The 22,247-nt window shown below is 39.0% G+C and overlaps 2 protein-coding genes across 3 annotated transcripts; both read left to right on the top strand.

The window, feature by feature from the left end:
• Positions 1–12,114: 12,114 nt before the first annotated feature.
• Positions 12,115–20,608, top strand: LOC131994121 (uncharacterized). Of its 2 annotated transcripts, none has more exons than XM_059360438.1 (2): positions 12,115–12,348; positions 19,326–20,608. In XM_059360438.1, exon 2 carries the CDS (start codon positions 19,332–19,334, stop codon positions 20,217–20,219), a length of 888 nt encoding a protein of 295 aa, XP_059216421.1. In that variant the 5' UTR covers positions 12,115–12,348; positions 19,326–19,331; the 3' UTR covers positions 20,220–20,608. The 2 variants fall into 2 exon arrangements, with proteins under 2 accessions (XP_059216421.1, XP_059216420.1); XM_059360437.1 differs by lacking the exon at positions 12,115–12,348 and adding an exon at positions 12,455–12,663.
• LOC131996344 (uncharacterized) lies at positions 13,954–18,275 on the top strand. Its single transcript, XM_059365943.1, has 2 exons — positions 13,954–17,925; positions 18,153–18,275. Exons 1-2 carry the CDS (start codon positions 13,954–13,956, stop codon positions 18,273–18,275), a joined length of 4,095 nt encoding a protein of 1,364 aa, XP_059221926.1.
• Positions 20,609–22,247: the final 1,639 nt, after the last annotated feature.

The following is a 22,247-nucleotide window of genomic DNA, read 5'->3' as shown; positions in this document are numbered from 1 at the left end:
GGGCCCAAAACCTTAAATCGAGAAATCGATATATATATATATATATATATATATATATATATAATTATTTTTATGGCATTTTAGAATTTTCATGAGATCGTGAAAAACATATACACATACATCAACACTTTGAAATCAAACTACAAGCAATTTAAACCTTCTATCCTTCTGCAATAACAAAACTGATGACTTGTTAAGTTTAACATTTGTTTCTTATGAAGAACAAAAAAAAAAACGCCCACCAACATCGAGATAGCCAAGAACTAGTTTAAGTTTTGTTAAATTTCGAATAGCTGCCTTTGTTTATTATGCAGTCTATATTTGAAATTTCACGTTCAGCTATATAAACTTTATGGCTGTCAGTAAACAAGCGAAACATAGACAAGAAAGCGAAAAATAATACAAGTGTCGTAGCAGTCGTCACCATCGCAGTAGCTACGCCATCGCCATGGAAGACAAATGCTTTTAATATTGCACAGCAATTTTCTTTGTCATATCATATTTCGTCGCATAATTTGTTTATTGTTGAAATTGACAGAATATGATACGATTGATTCCATTTGAGTAAACTAAATAAACTTGATTCCCATTATGTGGCATTATGTCTTTTAAACGTTTGCGCCATTTGTCTGTAAGTGCAGCTATTTATACCCTACACCACCACTGTGGTACAGGGTATTATAGATTTGTGCATTGGTTTGTAACGCTAAGAAGGAGAAAAGCTAGACCCATTGATAAGTATACCGGCGTAGAATCACTTCCTGATTCGATTTAGTTATGTCCGTCTGTCCATGTATTCTTGTAGTCGAGGTACAGGCCGCATTTGTTGTCCGATTTTCAAAATATTTTGCATAAGTTTCTTTTTTGGTGTAAGGACGAACGCTATTGATTTTGAAAAAATCGGTCCAAAATTTATCACCCGATGTGCCCTTTTAAAGCTGTAGAGGCCGCAATTTCGGTCCAATCCTTACAAAATTTAGCACAAAGTGTTTCTTTTCACGTCCCAATATGTGTGCAAAATTTCATAAAAATCACTTTGTATTTAGATATAGCTCCAATATACAATATATCTTTAAGGGCATATCGGACCCTTTTAAAGCTGTAGGAGCCATAATTTTGTTCCGATCTTTACCAAATTTGTCATGAAGTGCTTTTTGTGACGTCCCAATATGTGTGCAAAATTTCATCAGAATCGGATCAGATTTATACATAGCTCCCATATATATTTTTCATCCGATATGGTCTTTTAAGGCTGTAGAAGGCACAATTTTAGTCCGACCTTTACACAAATTTGGCACGAAGTGCGAGTCCTAGTATGTGTGTAAAATTTCATCAGAATCGGATCAGATTTTTATATAGCTCTCATATATATCTTTCATCTGATATGCGCTTTTAAAGCTGTAGTAGCCACATATTTGGTCCCATCCTTCCAAAATTTTGCAGGAGATGTTTTACTCGACGTCGCACTACATGCAAAAAATTTCATCAAAATCGAACTAGATTAAAGTAAAGTTCCCATATAGATCTTTTATGCGTTTCGACTTTTAAAACTGACGTGTGTGCAAAATTTCATCAAAATCAGTCGGATTTAAATAAAACTCATTATATATATTTTATGCGGTTCGACTTTTAAGGCTATAGAAGCCACAATTTTCGTACCATCGTAAGAAATTCGTAGAAGCTTCTATTCGATAGGTCTGCAAATTTAAAGTCTGACTAGATTTATATATAAGTGCTATATATTAAAGGTATTACGTCAACTCGGTGGTGAAGGATAATACATAGTCGGCTCCGCTCGACTTTCGCCTTTCCTTACTGGTTTTGTTGTTCTTTTTTTCAACGAAACAAAGAGCTTAAGTTAAATTTAAGAAGGAAATGGGTACATTGAAGCAATTGTCCATTTTTGTGCATGTAAACAAACCATCCAAAGAAGGTTGGAGTCTTGGAAAAAGAAAACTATCTTTTAGTGTACCCAGAATTAAATTTTTTAAGAAATATCGTGGCATTTGAATGGAATTGCACAAATACAGATGTTTTAGAGAGATATATAATGTGATACATTGTAAAGGGTGATTTTTTTGAGGTTAGGATTTTCATGCATTAGTATTTGATAGATCACGTGGGATTTCAGACATGGTGTCAAAGAGAAAGATGCTCAGTATGCTTTGACATTTCATCATGAATAGACTTACTAACGAGCAACGCTTGCAAATCATTGAATTTTATTACCAAAATCAGTGTTCGGTTCGAAATGTGTTCATTCACCGTAACGTTGCGTCCAACAGCATCTTTGAAAAAATACGGTCCAATGATTCCACCAGCGTACAAACCACACCAAACAGTGCATTTTTCGGGATGCATGGGCAGTTCTTGAACGGCTTCTGGTTGCTCTTCACTCCAAATGCGGCAATTTTGCTTATTTACGTAGCCATTCAACCAGAAATGAGCCTCATCGCTGAACGGTGAATGAACACATTTCGAACCGAACACTGATTTTGGTAATAAAATTCAATGATTTGCAAGCGTTGCTCGTTAGTAAGTCTATTCATGATGAAATGTCAAAGCATACTGAGCATCTTTCTCTTTGACACCATGTCTGAAATCCCACGTGATCTGTCAAATACTAATGCATGAAAATCCTAACCTCAAAAAAATCACCCTTTATTTCAAATTAGATGACTCATCTCCACATTAGGTATGTACCCAGCAACACAGAAAAACTTTTAAGCAATCATTAAATGCGCTGTGGTGCTGTTGTTGTTGTAGCCACATTTTAATGTTGAGGTGGCGATCCTCGTCAAGCTCTTGTAGGTGAGCAAGCTCGATCCGGTCCAAAGGACCGATCGCCAAAGAAACAAAGTGGCCATTGGTTTTTTAAAGGCGCCAATAACTCGCCTTGTCATTTTGGGCGTCATAGGCACCCAGTATTTGCGTAAGAGCCGGTGCCGCTCGATACCGCTAATTGTCTGAGACTGCCGTTGCAGGTACTCTGTATGGAGAATTCCACTATCCACAACCGGTACACGCGCCCGGTGGCTCGCTGCTAAGCTTCTCGTGACAGCAATGAACGTCACACAGATCGTTTATACTCCAAACCGCTGAACCGATTTTTGAAATTTTCACAGATTGTGTGGGCTAGTATGGAGGGAATAAAAAGTTATAAAATTTTTTGATATCGGTAGGGGTGCTGACCCGCTTCCTTACCCCAAAATCCCCTTCTTAGCTGAAAAGTGTGTCAAACGAACAATATGAAACTGCAATGAAACGAATTTTAGAGTAAATCGAATTTTAGAGTATCAAAATTTGTTGCTTACACTCAGTGGGCTCGACTGACTCCAAAAAACCGTCACAGGGAAAAATAGACCGATCCATAATAGACATTGTTATTGGTCAAAATTTAAAAAATTTAATTTTAATTTTAACTTCTAAGAGATTAAGCCTCCCCAAAGAATTAATTTTATTGTAATATAGGCAACCATAACGAATAATTTTTAAGGGTACTCTTGAAAAATATCACCAGAAGTGAGAAGTGATATATACTTTACAGTAAATCGATATTTCGAAGTATTTAAAACGGAATGACTAGTGATGGATATAAAAATTAAAGCAAAATCTTATATATAAAAATCAATTTGTGTTTGTTTTGTAGATTTGTTTGTATGTTCCTTATAGACTCAGAAACGGCTGAACCGATTTTCTTGAAATCACAGATGGTGCATAATGACCCCATTGTGAAAATAGGGTACTGAATTTTTTGATATCTATAGTACCCCAAAAATAAAAATTTGGTATCCAAATTTTGGGATGGGGCTAGGGGGGCTGCCCCACCCTAAAACCTACCAAACATATATTTAGATCAATCACGACAATATGGGACTCAAATGAAAGGTATTATGGATAAGAAAACGTATCTGATATCCAATTGTCGGACCAAGTGCTAGGGGGACCACACTAAGCCCCAAAACACCCATAAATCGGACATATTTACCGACCATGGCAATATGGGACCCAAATGAAAGGTATTTGCGAGTAGAATACGAATCTGATATCCAAATGTGCGACCACGTTTCTGGGGGTATTGGTGGAACGGTATTGGTGGTTGTAGCAAGAATTGATACCCACATTCGGGACAAATTTTCTGGGGTATACTCCTTTCCCAAAACATCCCCCAAACAGCAATTTTTTACTGACCATCGCACAGTGGGCCAAATGGCAAAAAAATTGGAAATAAGTCTACAACTTTTTATCTGTTGATTTTAGCCATACAAAATGTTCTAGACATTTGTAGAGGAGGACATAGGCTTTCAGAAAAGTGCTGTTGTTGGTCCATATCTTTAATACAGGGTGAGCTACAGGGTGTGAAAGTTGACCACTTTTGACTTCTCCAAGCTTCTGGGGGCCATAACTTTTGATCTACTCAACCGATTTACATGATTTAGGACTCTAGAGAAAGAGCTTGACAAGATCTAAAAAACTTATGCATAAAGTACCATGCCATCGTGTACTGTTAAGGAGTTATGAATTGTTTAATTTTAAAATATGAAAATTTGGCCTTGGTTTTTTTCAGTGTTTTTTTAATAACTCCGTCAATTTTAAAGCTATAAACTTCATACTTCACACAAATTATGCCAGCATATGTGTGCATAAAATACAAAAGGAATCACGTGAATATCTTTGGCGGTTTAAAAATGGCATCGTTTTCAATATGAAAAATATTTTTTTTGTCAAAAAATTGCAAAATTTTTCAAAAAAGATACTCCCATTTCCTTTAAGTTTTCGCAAACTTTGGCCGTCAAAGCATTATCATTTCTTTCCATTTTCACAAAGTCGAGGTATTAAGAAAAGTTTTAAGTGCTAATTTGGCTAATTTCGATATCAAACAACACCGTTATCTTAAGACCAAAATGGCCAATTTTTTTACTAAACTTCAAAAGTTTCTCACTGGAAAAAAAGTTCCACGGGGATTTTTTCGCTTTTTTTGAACTTAAATGAAAGCTTAAAATGTTCCCAACATTTTAAGGTATGTCTCGCCATATCCTAGCCATAAATGAGATCGTAGCGATCAAAATACTGAAAAAAGTCAATTTTCAAGTAGTGCTATATTCATTGCTAAAAAACAAGTATTACGTCACATTTTATTGCAAAGATGTTAAATAAACTTTTATTTGGTAACACTTCTTCTACAAAACACAAAAAGAATCATGGAAATATCTCTATTCTATTCCATTTTATGGAACCGGCAATAAAAAAGTCAATTTTTCAAAAAAGTCGAATTTCCCAAATTTTGTTTTTGTTGTCCTAATTGCACATGACACACTATAGCCATATTTACGCAACATACCTTATCGTAAAGGAAATTTTCATACCTTTCCAACGATGTATAAAACATTTCTCAACTCGGATTCTATCTACTCTAAAATTCATTTACACTTCATTAAACTCTATATAAAAATGTCTATTTGTGAAATGGAACCTTATATGGGGCCTACACTAAAACATTGATAGATTTGCCCAGGGTTTACAATACAAATGTGTTAGAATAAAAAAAGGTCTCCTGCCAAAGTTTAAAAAAATTGGAATAAAAATATGTGTTTTAGAGCGAAAACACTTCGCATCGGCGTGCGTTTATATGTATATTAGCTACTCCCAAAATAAAAAAGCATTTTAGTTTTGTATTATTTGATTTTATTCTCTACCAAATAATCTAAGGTATCAAAATTTAAAAGCTCTTTAATTTGAATGGCATCGGGATCGTCCTTATCTATATCGTCACATATTTTTGGTAGCCATTTAGTTCTGATGCTGTATAGTACCGGATCAGACGATAACAATAAATATTGAAGTAAATCATAATTTTGGTTAAATTTGGTGCTCTTTCGGGTATTGAAAAGCCGGAACTGTTTAACATCTCTATTACGGGATTCCTGAGCTTCTTCTGTAAGTTCTCCTAACGGAAGTATGTTGTATTCCACAATTTCCTTGCCATGATGTAAGACTTTATGTACTGTCGGTGTTAAAGCTTTCCACGAATATAAATCAGATAAAATGTTTTTTGTGTCATTACTATAAGCTTCAAATTTGGTTGAATTTATCATCTTTTTGCTATTGATTACAGCCAAAATCACTTTGAATCGTCTTAGCAAGTGTTCATCAAGACCGGTTATTTTAGATGTCGATACGGGGTCCTCAAAAAACCGCCTTGCCGAGTTGCCATCATTTGTGCTTCCGTATCCGTAAAGAGGTTTATCTATTATAAGTCCCTTTTGTTTAAACTCCAACTGGATTCGATTCTTCTCTTCCTGCCTCATTTTGTGAAGATCTTGGTTGTTTCTAGCAGAGACATCGCGGTTTCCAGGGCTAGTCCGATATTTAAGGTCATACGATAAATGCAAACAATACTCCATGAATCGAATTCTACAGTGCAGGGGCGAAATACCGAAATTGAGCGCATTTTCGTTTACTAAATTTTCATCAGACTTGTCCTCGAATTGCCCATTCTTCTTGCCACAAATATTGCATCTCCAATTGGACATAACGCCAGTTAATGCGTTTGCCACCTTTCCATCGATCATAGTGAGTTGTAGTTGAAACGAAACTTTTATATTTCTTCCCAATTGGTTTATAACAATCATGGGTAATGCAGCAATTTCTTCCTTTATTTCGTTCACCAAAGATCGTGTTGTGTTCCGGTCTTCCTTTGTATACTCAAACCGAATTGGGCGACATAAATATTTTGACCCAGGTGTTCTATTTATCCATATATCTTGAAATGCATTTTCTTTCGATGATGAAGATTGGTCCTTGTACAATCTCATTCTCAATGGTACTAATGATGCCATGAAAATTGATGCGAAGTTGGTATCTATTTCTGTTTGTTGCTTATATTCGGAAAATCCAGATGATCCATCACAACCCCATTTGCTGATCAAAACCACTTCGGAATTATTACATGTGTTCAACTGTTCTTCAGTAAAATTAGAAATAATTCTAACAGCTGTATTTTCAACAAGATCAGCAAGTTTCACTCTTGCTTTTAATTCGTCCACGTATATATTTGATGGCACCATTTTCGTCCTGGTGTTGTACAATTTATGTTTTGAGGGTAAACAACCCCATCCTTTTTCACGAAGAGCCTTCCTCATTGTTGAGTATTTGTTTCTTGAGAGGCCTAGGTTCAAAATCAGGGCCAGTGCATCTTCCTCCGTGAATTCTGTAGTCGATTTTGGAGTTGGAATACTTTCTACCATTCTCTTTACCCTTTTCGGAGATGCTAATGGTAAAACATCGACAATTCGTCCAACATTTTTTGGTTGTGTTTTTAACAATGCTGTTTTGAACGTATCTTTTATTAAATTTGGCGGATGTGCCGCCAATAGTTCCTCTTGTTTTTTCTTTTTGGTTTTCTCCGTAACTTCGTCGTATGCTTTGCTAGGCCGGCCGGGAATCAGCGGTTTAATTTCAATAAGTAGATCCGATTTCAGCCACTTCTCATACATTTTGAAAAACTTGATTTTTGCGAATGAACATTCTGGCAACCTTCTCTCAAATGATTTGTAGAATTTTTCAAGTTTGTCTAAAGCGTCTTTATTTAGCCTTATTCCATATATGTGGTCCAAAGTGTAAACAAGTTCCTTAAATGACTCCGTGTATGATTTGGAATCATTTTTGATGTCCCATACAATTTTCGAAAGAGTGGAATACTTCAGTATGACTTCCATAACTTATAAATGTCCTTTACGCCTCTACAAAATATAATGAAGAAAATTTGGATTTTGTTCAAATATTTATGCAATATATTCACAATTAATGACCCATTTCAGGTATCAGACGCAATCGTAAAAAGGGGTCCAAAGTGCCTCTTTTTACTTACTCTTCTATAATTATTTACCTGGACTCGAATTTGGTTAAAAAAAATGACAATGAATTTTTTATGGGTAGGTTTTTTCACATTCATTGATACGGTGGATTTCCTGGGAATTCGACATAGCGAAACAGGTAACATTTGTCTGCATCAAATCTTAACACAAATATATATATATATGCAGGTATATTTCTAGGTTACTTTTTATTCAAAAATCATCAGCTTACATTAAAAATAGATGTAGGTACTATACAAACGCACGCCGATGCGAAGTGTTTTCGCTCTAAAACACATATTTTTATTCCAATTTTTTTAAACTTTGGCAGGAGACCTTTTTTTATTCTAACACATTTGTATTGTAAACCCTGGGCAAATCTATCAATGTTTTAGTGTAGGCCCCATATAAGGTTCCATTTCACAAATAGACATTTTTATATAGAGTTTAATGAAGTGTAAATGAATTTTAGAGTAGATAGAATCCGAGTTGAGAAATGTTTTATACATCGTTGGAAAGGTATGAAAATTTCCTTTACGATAAGGTATGTTGCGTAAATATGGCTATAGTGTGTCATGTGCAATTAGGACAACAAAAACAAAATTTGGGAAATTCGACTTTTTTGAAAAATTGACTTTTTTATTGCCGGTTCCATAAAATGGAATAGAATAGAGATATTTCCATGATTCTTTTTGTGTTTTGTAGAAGAAGTGTTACCAAATAAAAGTTTATTTAACATCTTTGCAATAAAATGTGACGTAATACTTGTTTTTTAGCAATGAATATAGCACTACTTGAAAATTGACTTTTTTCAGTATTTTGATCGCTACGATCTCATTTATGGCTAGGATATGGCGAGACATACCTTAAAATGTTGGGAACATTTTAAGCTTTCATTTAAGTTCAAAAAAAGCGAAAAAATCCCCGTGGAACTTTTTTTCCAGTGAGAAACTTTTGAAGTTTAGTAAAAAAATTGGCCATTTTGGTCTTAAGATAACGGTGTTGTTTGATATCGAAATTAGCCAAATTAGCACTTAAAACTTTTCTTAATACCTCGACTTTGTGAAAATGGAAAGAAATGATAATGCTTTGACGGCCAAAGTTTGCGAAAACTTAAAGGAAATGGGAGTATCTTTTTTGAAAAATTTTGCAATTTTTTGACAAAAAAAATATTTTTCATATTGAAAACGATGCCATTTTTAAACCGCCAAAGATATTCACGTGATTCCTTTTGTATTTTATGCACACATATGCTGGCATAATTTGTGTGAAGTATGAAGTTTATAGCTTTAAAATTGACGGAGTTATTAAAAAAACACTGAAAAAAACCAAGGCCAAATTTTCATATTTTAAAATTAAACAATTCATAACTCCTTAACAGTACACGATGGCATGGTACTTTATGCATAAGTTTTTTAGATCTTGTCAAGCTCTTTCTCTAGAGTCCTAAATCATGTAAATCGGTTGAGTAGATCAAAAGTTATGGCCCCCAGAAGCTTGGAGAAGTCAAAAGTGGTCAACTTTCACACCCTGTAGCTCACCCTGTATTAAAGATATGGACCAACAACAGCACTTTTCTGAAAGCCTATGTCCTCCTCTACAAATGTCTAGAACATTTTGTATGGCTAAAATCAACAGATAAAAAGTTGTAGACTTATTTCCAATTTTTTTGCCATTTGGCCCACTGTGCATCGCAATATGGGACTCATATAAAGGAATTTGGGAGTAGAATACGAATTTGATATCCAAATGTAGAACCATGAACCCAAAACACCCCCCAAAGGGTAAACATTATTTTTATATATTCAGGGCCAATTGTCTGGGGGACCACCTCACCCCCGAAAACACCCCTAAATCAGATATCATGAGAATATCGGGCTGTAATAAAATGTTTTAAGAATGGAGTACACCTTACATCCAAACTTAAATTCGTAGACCAATAAAGATCATATGGGATTCAGACAAAGGCACTTACATTGTTAAACTGTTAGTCAAGCGATATACTATTTTCGTAACATGGTATTTCACTAAAAGCTCTTTAATTGTCGAAAATAAATGTTCCATGGAAACTTTTGTTCCATATAAAGTAAAAGAAGGCGCAGCAGAGCGGGCCCGGGTCAGCTAATCTCATATATAAAATTCAATTTGTGTTTGTTTGTATGTTTCGTTGTTTGTTTGTTCCGTATAGACTCGAAAACGGCTGAACCAATTACATTGAAATTTTCACAGATTGTGTAGGTTGGTCTGGAAGGAAACATGGGCTATATAATTTGTTGACATCGTGGCTGACCCTCCCCCTAACCAAAAAGTACTACCCAAAAATAAAAGTGGACTGATCGGGACAATATGGGATTCAAATGAGAGGTATTCAAGAGTACAGTAAAAATTTAAAAATAAAAGTAGGGTTCAAATACCTGGGGGGCCGACCCAGCCCCAAAACCCCCCAATACTCTAATTTTCAGAAACGCCAGATCTCGGAGATGGGTGGTGCGATTTAAGCGAAATTTTGTGTGCTCTCATATAGTACCCTAAAAATAAGGCCCCTAGGGGGCCGCCCCACCCTGAAACCTATCATACATATATTTAGATCAATCACGACAATATGAGACTTAAATGAAAGGTATTTAGGATAAGAAAACGTATCTGATATCCAATTGTCGGACCAAGTGTTAGGGGGACCACCCCAACCCCCAAAACACCCCTAAATCGGACATATTTACCGACCATGGCAATATGGGAGTCAAATGAAAGGTATTTGCGAGTAGAATACGAATATGATATCCAAATGTGGGACCAAGTTTCTGGTGTCCACCCCTTCCCCAAAACACCTCCCAAACAGGACTATTTACTGACCATGGGAATATAGGGCTTAAATAAAAGGTATTTAAATGTATTTAGAATTAGAATCTGATGTCCAAATATGGGACCAAGTGTTTGGGGGGCCGCCTCCCACGAAGAACATCCCCCAAAGGGGACAAATTGACGACCATAGCAGTATGGGGCTCAAATGAAAGGTCTTTGGGAGTAAAGCACGAATCTGATATCAATATTCGGGAAAAATGTCTATGGGGTCACCCCACCCGCACAACACCACCCAAATAGTAAGTATTTGCTGACTATTACAATATGAGCCTCATATAAGAGGGTTTTTAGAGTGGAACACGAATCCGATATATATTTTCAAGGCCAACTCACTGAGTGGCCGCCCATCCCCAAAAACACCCCCCCAGGCCGGTCATTTTTGCCGACTATGGAAATATGTGTCTCAAATTAAAGGTATTTGGGTGTAGACCATGTATCTGATATCAACATTAGGGACCAACTTTCTACGGGAACGTCCCACCAACATAACAACCACCAAATAGGACGTATTTGCTCACCATGACAATTTGAGTCTTAAAGAGAGTGGAACTATATATTTATAGCTTTAAGGGGCAATACCCCAAACCGGACATATTTGCTGACTTTTGCAATTATGAGTTTAAATGAGATTAGAAAACGTATTTGGTATCCATTTTGAGGCCGATGACAATATGGGGTTCAAATAACTGATGTATAGATATATGAGAATAGAGCACGTTGCTGATATATTTTCCGGGCTTAGTGTTTGGGGGACCGCAAACACCCCTAAATCGTGCATATTTACCGACCATGTCAATATGGAGCTTAAGTGAAAGGTATTGGGGGGTAGAGCAAGAATTGATACACATTTTCGGGACAAATTTTCTGGGGATCTACCCCTTTTTTCAAAATACTCCACAAATAGCAACTTTTTTACTTACCATCGCAATATGGGGCTCAAATAAAGGTTTTAGGGAGTAGAATACGAATTTGATATCCAAATTTTGGACCATGTATTAAGGGCATCATCCCTTTCCCTAAACACCCCCAAAGGGAAAAAATTTTTCGACCATGCCAATATGTGGCTCAAATGAAAGGTATTTGAGATTAGAAAACGAATTTGATAACCTATTTGGGGCCATGTGTTTGGGGGACGCCCAATCCTGTAAACTCCCCTTAAACCAATGGCAATATGGGGTTTAAATAAATGGTATTTGAAAGAAGAGCACGATGTTGATATTTCTTCAGGGTTAAGTATCTGGGGTACCACCTCTCCCCCGAAAACACCACTAAATCAGACATTATGAGAATATCGGGCTGAAATAAAGTATTTTACGAATGGAGTACACCTTACATCCAAACTTAAATTCGTGGACCAATAAAGATCATATGGGATTCAGATAAAGGCGCTTGTTAATGCCAAACCTTGTTCCTACCTGGTCCCCCTAATCTACTTTCTAAGTTTCGCAGCTATTTGCATTTGCATACACCCACATACCTCATACTTTATATGTGTGTGTGTGTGTGTCTCTCTTTGTACTAAAGATGTCTCGCTTTCAGCAGCCTTGTGTACTCCGTCGGCCTTTTCCTTTTCTTTTTCCTATTTCAAACTTACTTATTATCTGGGCTTCAACCACTGCTGTTCTTCCTGGTAAGAGTTTCGTTCAATCTCCAATTCAGAGCGTTCTTTTCCATCCAATAAAGAGATAATTGTAAATTCCCAATTTCTAACCCACCTGTGTTTTCATTTTTTTTCCTATTCTCCCCAAACTCACCTTGCGAGGAAAATATTTCTACTCCGAGAAATATTTTCCACGACTCCAGTGATTAAACCATCCACTTTCCTCCAGAGCTAACCCCCAACATTTTCATTGTGGTCCTTCGAGCCGGATTTATTACTGGAAATCATCCCTTCATCACCATTTCATCCAACATACATATCATCATCGTCATCATAGAAAAAAAGGTGAGTTTGTGCTTTGTTCTATTCCATAAAAAGTGAAAACAATAGTGCTTTTTTCCAAATATTCATTGTGCTTCAGTTGTGTTTTGCCGACGGCATTTCGACATTTCCTAAACAGTGCTTCGAAATAAAATTTTTCAAAAACCGTACTGAAAAAATTTTTTTGTCCAACTATTCGGTTATTAATTTTCTTAAAATTTGGTGGAAGTGAATTTCATTAAATTCCATAGAGAAATTTAAGTAACAGTGTGCTTTGCCTCTATAAGAATTGCCATTAATTTGCAAAAAAAATAACATAAGATTTTATATTTCAATCGGTGTCGCGGCAGTGTGTTCCTTTGGTTTCTTTTCTTTTTCAATCGTGGTGCATTGAAAGTGATCTTTGCCCTCTTTCATATGCTGCAGTCGCGCTGCCCATAGCATTATTTCGTCGTTGTTAATGGTTCTCGCACTTCCACAGCCTTTCCTACAAGCACAGTGATTGTTGTTATTGTTTTTTTTTAGAACTAACCAACGTTGATCTCCATAACTAACATCCAATATACATACATCCATATATACACACAACTGAACGTACATACAAACATTTCTTGTTATTCGCTTCTATTGAGTTTCGTTGCGGGTGACATTGCTACTGCGAAGAGAATAAGAGACTTCTGTGTTGCTTTGAATTTGTTCATTCGCTCTTATATACTCTTTGTTTGCCGTGCACCCTACAGTCATTCCGTTTGTGTGGTCGCGACTCGGGGCGTTTGAGACATACCTTATATTTTGGTTCCATTGGCATATATATGCATTTGTGTGATACCCTGATCGGTCAGAGATATATATAGTGCACCCTACAGCCGGTCATAGTCGACTTTTGGTACAAAACTTTGATTTTTTCGAAAAGTAAATTTTTTTCTGATTTTCTTCACGAGACTGTTTTCGTTTGGTGTTCGTGTAAAGCAAAAATCGTATTTGCACCCTACAGTGAGCCAAGGTCGACTTTTGGATCCAAAAAGTTCGAATTTTCATAATTTTCAAGAGAATTTTTTTTCCTCTGCTGATTTTAAGAGTTTCAATACTATAGAGGCATTTCGAACTTATTTCAACCGGCGCAACTGTTCATTCTTCTGTTTTCCGGAAATATTACGCATACGCCTACGTCATTTTCAACGTTTTTTTTTCGATACCAGTTCCATTTTTTTCGGATTTACTGTTCATTTAGATAGGTTTTTTCCCTAACCTATTTAAGAGAGTTAAGTGCGTCTGGTTCAGAGCTAATTCTACTTTTTTCTTTCAAGTTCGAATATGTCTTTAGAGTCGTTCATTCGCTTAGCTGATCGCCTTGTCGCATTCAATGCTGATATAGGTGATAATACGCTTCCGCTCTCATCGATTCACTTAATTAATATACACATGACAGAGCTGAAGTCATTATGGAGCGACATTAAGTCCACTTTCGATACATTCATGGCTGATCGTGATAGTGAGCAAGACGAAGACGAGGGCGGTGCAGACGATTCCGTAAATGCATCCGAGCTGGAGACCTTCCGAGCCAAGTTTAAGAGTTCTTATGTGACTTACTGCAACTGCTTGGCGACATTGTCACAGCTCGCGGAGGAGTTTCAGTTGCCGGCAACTAAGATTTCTCCAAGCCAACGTCTTGTCGCAAATCCACCTGTTTCCGAAGGTCATCCAGAATTTCAAGACACTCCGTCTTCTACGGGAAGGACTGATTATTCCTTTCATCTCCCGCCATGTGATACAGAGGTTTTCCACGGTGATTACATGTCCTGGCCTACTTTCAGAGACATGTTTACGGCAGTGTACATAAAGAATTCCAGACTTAGTTTTGTCGAGCGTCTGTTTCACTTGACGCAAAAAACGCGAGGCGAGGCTCGTGACATTGTTCAGAGGAGCCCTTTGACGAATGATGGTTTCCATTTGGCATGGAAAAATCTATGCGCTCGTTATGAGAATAGACGAATCCTTGTTAACGGGCAGCTAAAGGTTTTGTTCAATCTTCCTTCCATTTCCAAAGAGTCCGCCAGTGCACTTAAACAGTTGCAGCGCGACCTTACTTCTTGTATCTCGGCCCTAGAGTTGTATGACATTGATGTCAGAGGTTGGGACCCTCTATTCGTATTTCTCTGTTCGAATCGTCTTCCAGAGTCCACACTTACCTTATGGGAGCAGGGTCTCGCAGATAAGACTGCAATTCCTAAGTGGTCTGACCTTGACTCCTTTCTTACGAATAGATACCGGACACTGGAGTCCGTTTCTGAAATGCGTGCCAATCCCAATGCAAGGGATCAAGATTCAAAATCCAATAGCACGAATACTAAGAGTTCGAGAAATATTAATTCATTCCAAGTGAGAGTTTCGGGTCCACAATGTCCTTTATGTCCAAGAGAGTTCCATGTGATTAGGAAGTGTCCTAAGTTCATAGCAATGGACATTAATCAGAGAAAGTCCGAGATAAGGAAGCAAGGTCTGTGTTTGAACTGTTTTTCTAAAACTCATCACGTTCGAAATTGTACAAGCAAGAACACTTGTTTCCAGTGCCAGAGGAAGCATAATACTTTGCTTCATGAGAGTTCCGCTAATCCAGAGGCCAGTAACTCAAGAGTGCAGACTCCGGCAAATACAAATTCAGGTTTGAATGCAAACTCCTCACCTTTCGCTCCTAGTCCTATACAGTCCACTAGTTCTGGTACGGGAGTCGTTCAAACCTATTTCTCTTCCAGTTCTCGTGGCGTTTTGCTGGGGACTGCTTTGGTTGATGTGTTGCACTTGGGTGTTACGTACCAGGCACGAGTGCTTTTGGATTCTGGGTCGCAGGGTACATTCATTTCAGAGAGACTTTTCAATAGATTGCAGCTCCCATATAGAAAAGTCAATGCTCAGATTTCTGGTCTGAATGATTCCATGGCTGCTTCCGTTCGAAAGGAATGTACTCTGCTTCTATGTTCGAGATATGCAGATGCTCAAATTTCGGTTAAGGCCTTCGTTATTACTAATTTATCTGGTGCCCTTCCATCTCATTCAATACCCCCCTCCATCTTCTCTCAGCTGCCCCAATTCGAGCTGGCAGATCCACTATTTCACAGGAGTTCCAGTATTGATATTCTGATTGGTGGTGACTTCCTTCCTTCCATCATGCGGTCCGGCGTGAAGCATGATATTTGTGGTTCCTTGATGGGCCAAAATACCATCTTTGGATGGATTTTGACTGGCCCCATTCCGATCCAATCTCCATCTCCATATTCCAGAATTATTTCCAACTTTTGTGAAATCTCTTTGGACAAAGAGATTTCGAGATTTTGGGAGGTGGAGAATCTTCCAAGGAAGAACTTTGTGTCAGCAGCTGATAGATTTTGTGAGGAATTGTTCGTTTCAACTACTAAGAGGGATGAAGATGGAAGGTACGTTGTTCATCTTCCGTTCAAAAGAGATTTTCCCAAGAGTATATCTCTAGGTAATTCACGGACAAGTGCTATGGCCCAATTTTTGAGAAATGAAGTCCGCCTCCTTCGCAATCTTGCGTTCAAGGATGAGTATGATTCCGTTATCCAAGAGTACGCGAATTTAAGCCACATGTGTCAAGTTGAGACTTCTAGTTCTATGGGAAGTGCGTCTCATTACTACCTGCCGCACCATGCGGTTATAAAACCAGAGAGCACTACCACCAAAGTTCGGGTGGTTTTCAATGCTTCTTCACCTTCCTCTAATGGCGTGAGTCTTAATGACACTTTGCATACAGGTCCTGTGTTGCAGAGTGATCTGACTGTGTTGATTCTCAAGTGGCGATTCTTTCGGTATGTGTTCAATGCCGACATTCAAAAGATGTACCGGCAGATTAGAGTTCATCCCAATCACACACCGTTCCAAAGAGTTCTATTTCGAAGAGATCCAAGTGACGACGTTCAAGATTTCGAGTTGAAGACTGTCACTTTCGGTGTGAATTGTGCTCCATACTTAGCTATTCGCACTCTTTTCCAACTTGCTGATGACGTTCAATCCAGTCATCCTATTGCCAGTGAAATACTTCGCAGTTCTATGTACGTGGATGATGCCCTAGTGGGTGCACATTCGCTGCAGAAGGCAATGCAGTCTAAGAAGAAGTTGATATCCGCTTTGGCTTCGGCCGGCTTCCTCCTGAGAAAATGGACAGCAAATTCAAAGGATATTCTAGCAGGTCTTCCTTCCGATCATTTGCTGTGTGAAGATTTTTTGGACTTCGACGACAGTAGCACAGCAAAAATGCTAGGAATTCGTTGGAATGCTCGATCCGATTCGTTCTATTTCACTACCAAGCCATTCCCAGATTCATCCAGAGATACTAAAAGAGAACTCCTTTCCCAGATTTCAAAGCTTTTCGATCCTGCTGGTTGGCTATCGCCATGTATTGTGGTAGCAAAGATTCTTATGCAGAGGATATGGTCAGAGGGTACGGGCTGGGACGAGGTCGTTACCCCTGGCACACTTGCAAAGTGGAAAGAGTTTCAGACGTGTTATTCGGCTATAAATGAAGTTCGAATTCCGAGGTGGCTTCATTATGTTCCTTCCGCCGATATTCAATTCCATGGCTTCTGTGATGCTTCAGAAAGGGCATACGCAGCAGCTTTGTATGTGCGAATAGCTACAACTACTTCGGTCTCCACACATTTGGTCTATTCAAAGACAAGAGTGGCTCCTGTTAAGACATTGTCCATTCCGAGGTTAGAGCTTTGTGGGGCTGTTCTATTGGCAGAGATGTTAGATACATTACTTCCGACACTTAACATTCCCAAGTATTCTCTTTTCTGTTGGACAGACTCCACTATTGTCCTTTCCTGGCTTTCGAAACCTCCGTGTTGTTGGGCAACATTTGTTGCAAACCGAATTTCAAGTATAGTTCAAGTGGTTGACCCCTCCAAGTTCGGTCATGTTCCTTCAGAGACGAATCCTGCCGACCTCGCTAGCCGAGGTCTCCTGCCTCAGGATATCGTCGCAAATGAGTTGTGGTGGTCGGGACCTGAGTGGCTCCGCGACTCCCCTGAGTGTTGGCCTAATTCTGTTCAATCCACTATTCCCGAGATAGATTTGGAGCGTAAAGCCATAAAGGTTCATCATGCTTACTTTCAGAACTACCAGGACGTTCTTGAACGTTTTTCTTCCTATCCACGAGCGCTACGTGTACTGGCTTATGTGTATCGATTCTTCTATCGTACTCATCCAAGATTTCGTTCCAGCTTTTCAAAGCAGTCCACTTTGATCACAAGTTCTGAGCTTGTACTGGTTAGAGATGGATTGATTCGAGTGTGTCAAAAAGCGTGTTTTCCAAATGAGTACAAGTGTTTGTCGTCACAAGAGCAAATTTCGAAATCAAGTTCTATTCTGAACTTAAACCCGTTCCTGGACGCTGAAGGGCTAATTCGTTCATGTGGCCGGCTGGAATCGTCAGTCGGCCTTCCGTACAATGAGAGACACCCGATAATAATGCCCTACGGTTGTCAATATTCCAGGCTGCTCGTGAAGTTCATCCACCAACTTACTATCCACGGTGGGAATCAGCTTGTACTTCGGATGGTCAGATCACAGTACTGGATCCCGAAGGTCAAGAATTTAATCAAAACGACCATCAATAAGTGCAAGCCTTGCATTCTCTACAAGAGGCGTTGTCAGCAGCAGCTCATGGCGGCTTTGCCGCCAGAGCGCACCGAGTTCACTCGTCCATTCACTCGAACGGGTTTGGATTTCGCGGGTCCTTTCGACATAAAGAGTTACAGTGGGCGGGCCTGTCGTATTACGAAAGGCTACGTCTGCGTTTTCGTGTGCTTCTCCACAAAGGCGATACACTTAGAGGCGACGTCCGATTTGTCCACTCCCACGTTCTTAGCGGCTTTCCATCGTTTTGTTTCTCGGCGGGGTTGTCCGTTGCATCTATATTCCGATAACGGTACAACTTTCGTCGGAGCTTCCAGGATCTTAGAGAGAGAATTTATTCATGCTGCTCGTGCTGGAACTGAGTCGAACTATGCGCACCAGTCTTTGAGTTGGCATTTCATCCCGCCTGGAGCTCCTCATATGGGAGGACTCTGGGAAGCGGGAGTAAAGAGTTTTAAGTCCCATTTTCGAAAATTTGCTGGTTCCTTCAAATTTACATTTGAAGAGTTCTCGACAATCCTGTCGAGAATTGAAGCATGCCTCAATTCGCGCCCGTTGTCTCCTATATCCAGTGATCCTAACGATTTCGCTGCCTTAACTCCAGGTCATTTCTTGATTGGTACTCCCATTCTTGCGCCGATCGATCCACGCATGGAGGAGAGTCCTGTATCGATTTTGAACCGATGGCAGAGACTTAAGGCTATTCATCAGAGTTTTTGCGTTCGATGGAAGAACGAATATTTACGAGAACTACAAAAGCGAGTTAAATGGCAAAGTTCAGAAAAGAATATAGAAGAGAACACACTAGTCGTTATTCAAGATGACAACCTTCCACCAAATGTTTGGCGTCTAGGCAGAGTTTGCAAGACGTATTTCGGCACTGATCGCAGAGTTCGGGTTGCTGACGTGGTGACTCAGAAGGGCACCATTACGCGACCCATTACCAAGCTTGTCGCCATTTCCTCTCCGAATTAAACACAGATTTTCTATTCTTTCCCATCACTTCCCTATTGTTTGTTTTGCCACCATAGATTATCATGCCCAAGTATACCAAAGAGACACAAAGGAAGTCATCCGCGGTTCCCTACAAGAAGGAAAAATACGATTGCCGTATCTGTCACCGGTCTCATGCCCTACGATCTTGCCAAAGGTTTTTGGAAATGAAAATGGCAGATCGTTTGGAAGCAGTTCGAAGGCATAGTTACTGCTTCAACTGTCTGGCTCATGACCACTTGGTGGTATCCTGCTCTAGCAGTCACCGGTGTCACCACTGCAAAAAGAGCCATCATACCCTCCTCCACGTCGATCCGAAACTACGGGATGCCCTTCTTAAGAGCGATCGGAAGCAATCGCGTCCCAACACTCCTGAGCGGAAGTCAAAGGATTCGTGCCCACCGAGGGATTTTTCGCCATCACCGTCTTCTAAGCAGAGGACATCTCTTTCGGCTATTCTTCGACAGAACAGCATTGTGTTGCTTCCTACGGTGCTCGTTAAGGTAAAAGGCAAGTCTGAACGATCCACAGCCCGGTGCCTTCTCGACTCGGGGTCTCCGGTGAGCAGGATCTCCAAGAGATTGGTAGATTCGTTGGCGCTCACGACATTGAGCCTGAAAGAGGAGACCATATGCCCACTTCGCCTGACCTCCAGATTCGACGAAACGGTAACCATTGAAGGCACATTTCGTGTGAGTAACCGCATTTCAACGGTGACGCCAGCTGAATCGCTTCCGGAATCATTTAAAAGACATTTCCCCCACTTATTCTTTGCGGATTCGAAATTTTTCAAATCGGCCCCGGTGGATATTGTAATTGGTGTCGATCTTTATCCCAGGGTCATCGCAGAGGGTGTATACGCCCAGAATGGTTTGCCTACGGCACAAAGTACTATTTTTGGTTGGGTGATCTATGGTGTCTGTTCGCACTGAGCGCACTACAGCGTTCTCATTATTCTTCGGTATCAATGAATTTAATCCAAACTGAATAAAAGAGTTATGAAATGCACTGTTGATTTTTACTTTACTAGCGAAGCACAAGCTCTATCTTTTAAACAGGTCCATTGAGCGGTTTGATTCATAGAAGGATGTCCACTACTGACAAGCTTGCCTTTTCCATGTACCAGCTGGATCCTGATGATGGAGTGATCCTTTGGCTATTCTACGGAGCTATACAACTATTATGTCAACATTTCCTTTCCTTACTAGAGTAATTAAATTCATAACTAGAGTAATTAGATTCATAACGTCCGTTTTCATAGAGTTTTCAATTATATTCCGTGCGAGTAATTGTAAGCTGGTGCGAGTACACACAGTTGCATTTTTCCTTTTTTTTTTTTTTTATTGCAGGTGTACTGCAAGGGGGCCGGTAATGTTAATGCCAAACCTTGTTCCTACCTGGTCCCCCTAATCTACTTTCTAAGTTTCGCAGCTATTTGCATTTGCATACACCCACATACCTCATACTTTATATGTGTGTGTGTGTGTGTCTCTCTTTGTACTAAAGATGTCTCGCTTTCAGCAGCCTTGTGTACTCCGTCGGCCTTTTCCTTTTCTTTTTCCTATTTCAAACTTACTTATTATCTGGGCTTCAACCACTGCTGTTCTTCCTGGTAAGAGTTTCGTTCAATCTCCAATTCAGAGCGTTCTTTTCCATCCAATAAAGAGATAATTGTAAATTCCCAATTTCTAACCCACCTGTGTTTTCATTTTTTTTCCTATTCTCCCCAAACTCACCTTGCGAGGAAAATATTTCTACTCCGAGAAATATTTTCCACGACTCCAGTGATTAAACCATCCACTTTCCTCCAGAGCTAACCCCCAACATTTTCAGCGCTTATATTACTAAACTGTTAGTCAAGCGATATACTATTTTCGTAGCATGGTATTTCACTTAAAGCTCTTTAATTGTCGAAAATAAAGATTCCAAGGAAACTTTTGTTCCATATTAAGTAAAAGAAGGCGCAGCGGAGCGGGCCCGGGTCAGCTAGTCTATTATAAAATATAGAAAAAACCAACAAAATTTATGAAACTATGCAGTACCGCTATATGGGGGCTATACCTAAACGTGGACCGATGTGGAAAAATGTTTCCCTTCATAATTTGTTTTGATACACGAAACATCGAATTTGATAGTGATATCTGCAATGGAAGTATTCATGACCGCTCTTCCTATACAAGTGCGATCACAGTGTGTTCGGAACAATATAGAACTTAAAATATTTAAGAGTAGAATATGATACACAAATTTGGTTCCAAGTCTCGGGGGTCCGCACCTCCCCTCTTCCAAAAGAAACTGAAAAGCCCAAATATGGAACTCAAATTAAAGGCCTTTAGAAGTTGAATACGAGTCTGATAGTAATATAAGGCATTGCAAAACTAGCGATTTTAATAATTGTACGAGGGCTGCTATATAAATTTCTAAAGTAATAATGAAAATGCAAATTTTTATCATCAAAAATTATTTTATTGTTCATCAAAATATCCTCCAGCGTTATTGTATGCGTTAAAATTGCAAAAGCACTTTTCCACTCTGATTGGGATACCTCCAAAAAAATCTGTTACCATTCTGCAAACCTCTTATATGATGCAGCAGATCCTTTTAACACACGAACAACTTTCGTTGGATTTTGCTCGCCTTCGAAAACCACCAATGACGATTGTTTTTTTGTTTTGGGCTCATAAGCTTTCACCGCATTAATCGACACGAGCCTTTTGTCAAATTGTGCGAAATTCAAAGAAAACAAATTTTTTTATGGCAAGGTGTTCATGCAATATTGCAGTTAGTCTGGTGGAAACAATGCCCAAGAATGCAAATATCTCACGGTGACGATCTTGCATTATAAGTTCACACACTGCACCAATGTTCTCTGGTACAACGGCGGTTTTTAGACAACCTTCACGGAATTCGACTTTGGGCGACCGAATTCATTAAACCCGTTTATCATAGTGCTAAAGGAT

Source organism: Stomoxys calcitrans, chromosome 1, assembly GCF_963082655.1.
Source record: "Stomoxys calcitrans chromosome 1, idStoCalc2.1, whole genome shotgun sequence".
Classification (NCBI taxonomy): Eukaryota; Metazoa; Arthropoda; class Insecta; order Diptera; family Muscidae; genus Stomoxys; species Stomoxys calcitrans.
This window is presented reverse-complemented; position numbering and strand designations above follow the sequence as displayed.

Coding starts and splice junctions, on each gene's coding strand:
- LOC131996344 (XM_059365943.1), top strand. CDS start 13,954: ATGTCTTTAGAGTCGTTCATTCGCTTAGCTGATCGCCTTGTCGCATTC. Junction 17,926..18,152: donor CAAGTTCTGAGCTTGTACTG/GTTAGAGATGGA, acceptor TCAATATTCCAG/GCTGCTCGTGAAGTTCATCC.
- LOC131994121 (XM_059360438.1), top strand. CDS start 19,332: ATGCCCAAGTATACCAAAGAGACACAAAGGAAGTCATCCGCGGTTCCC.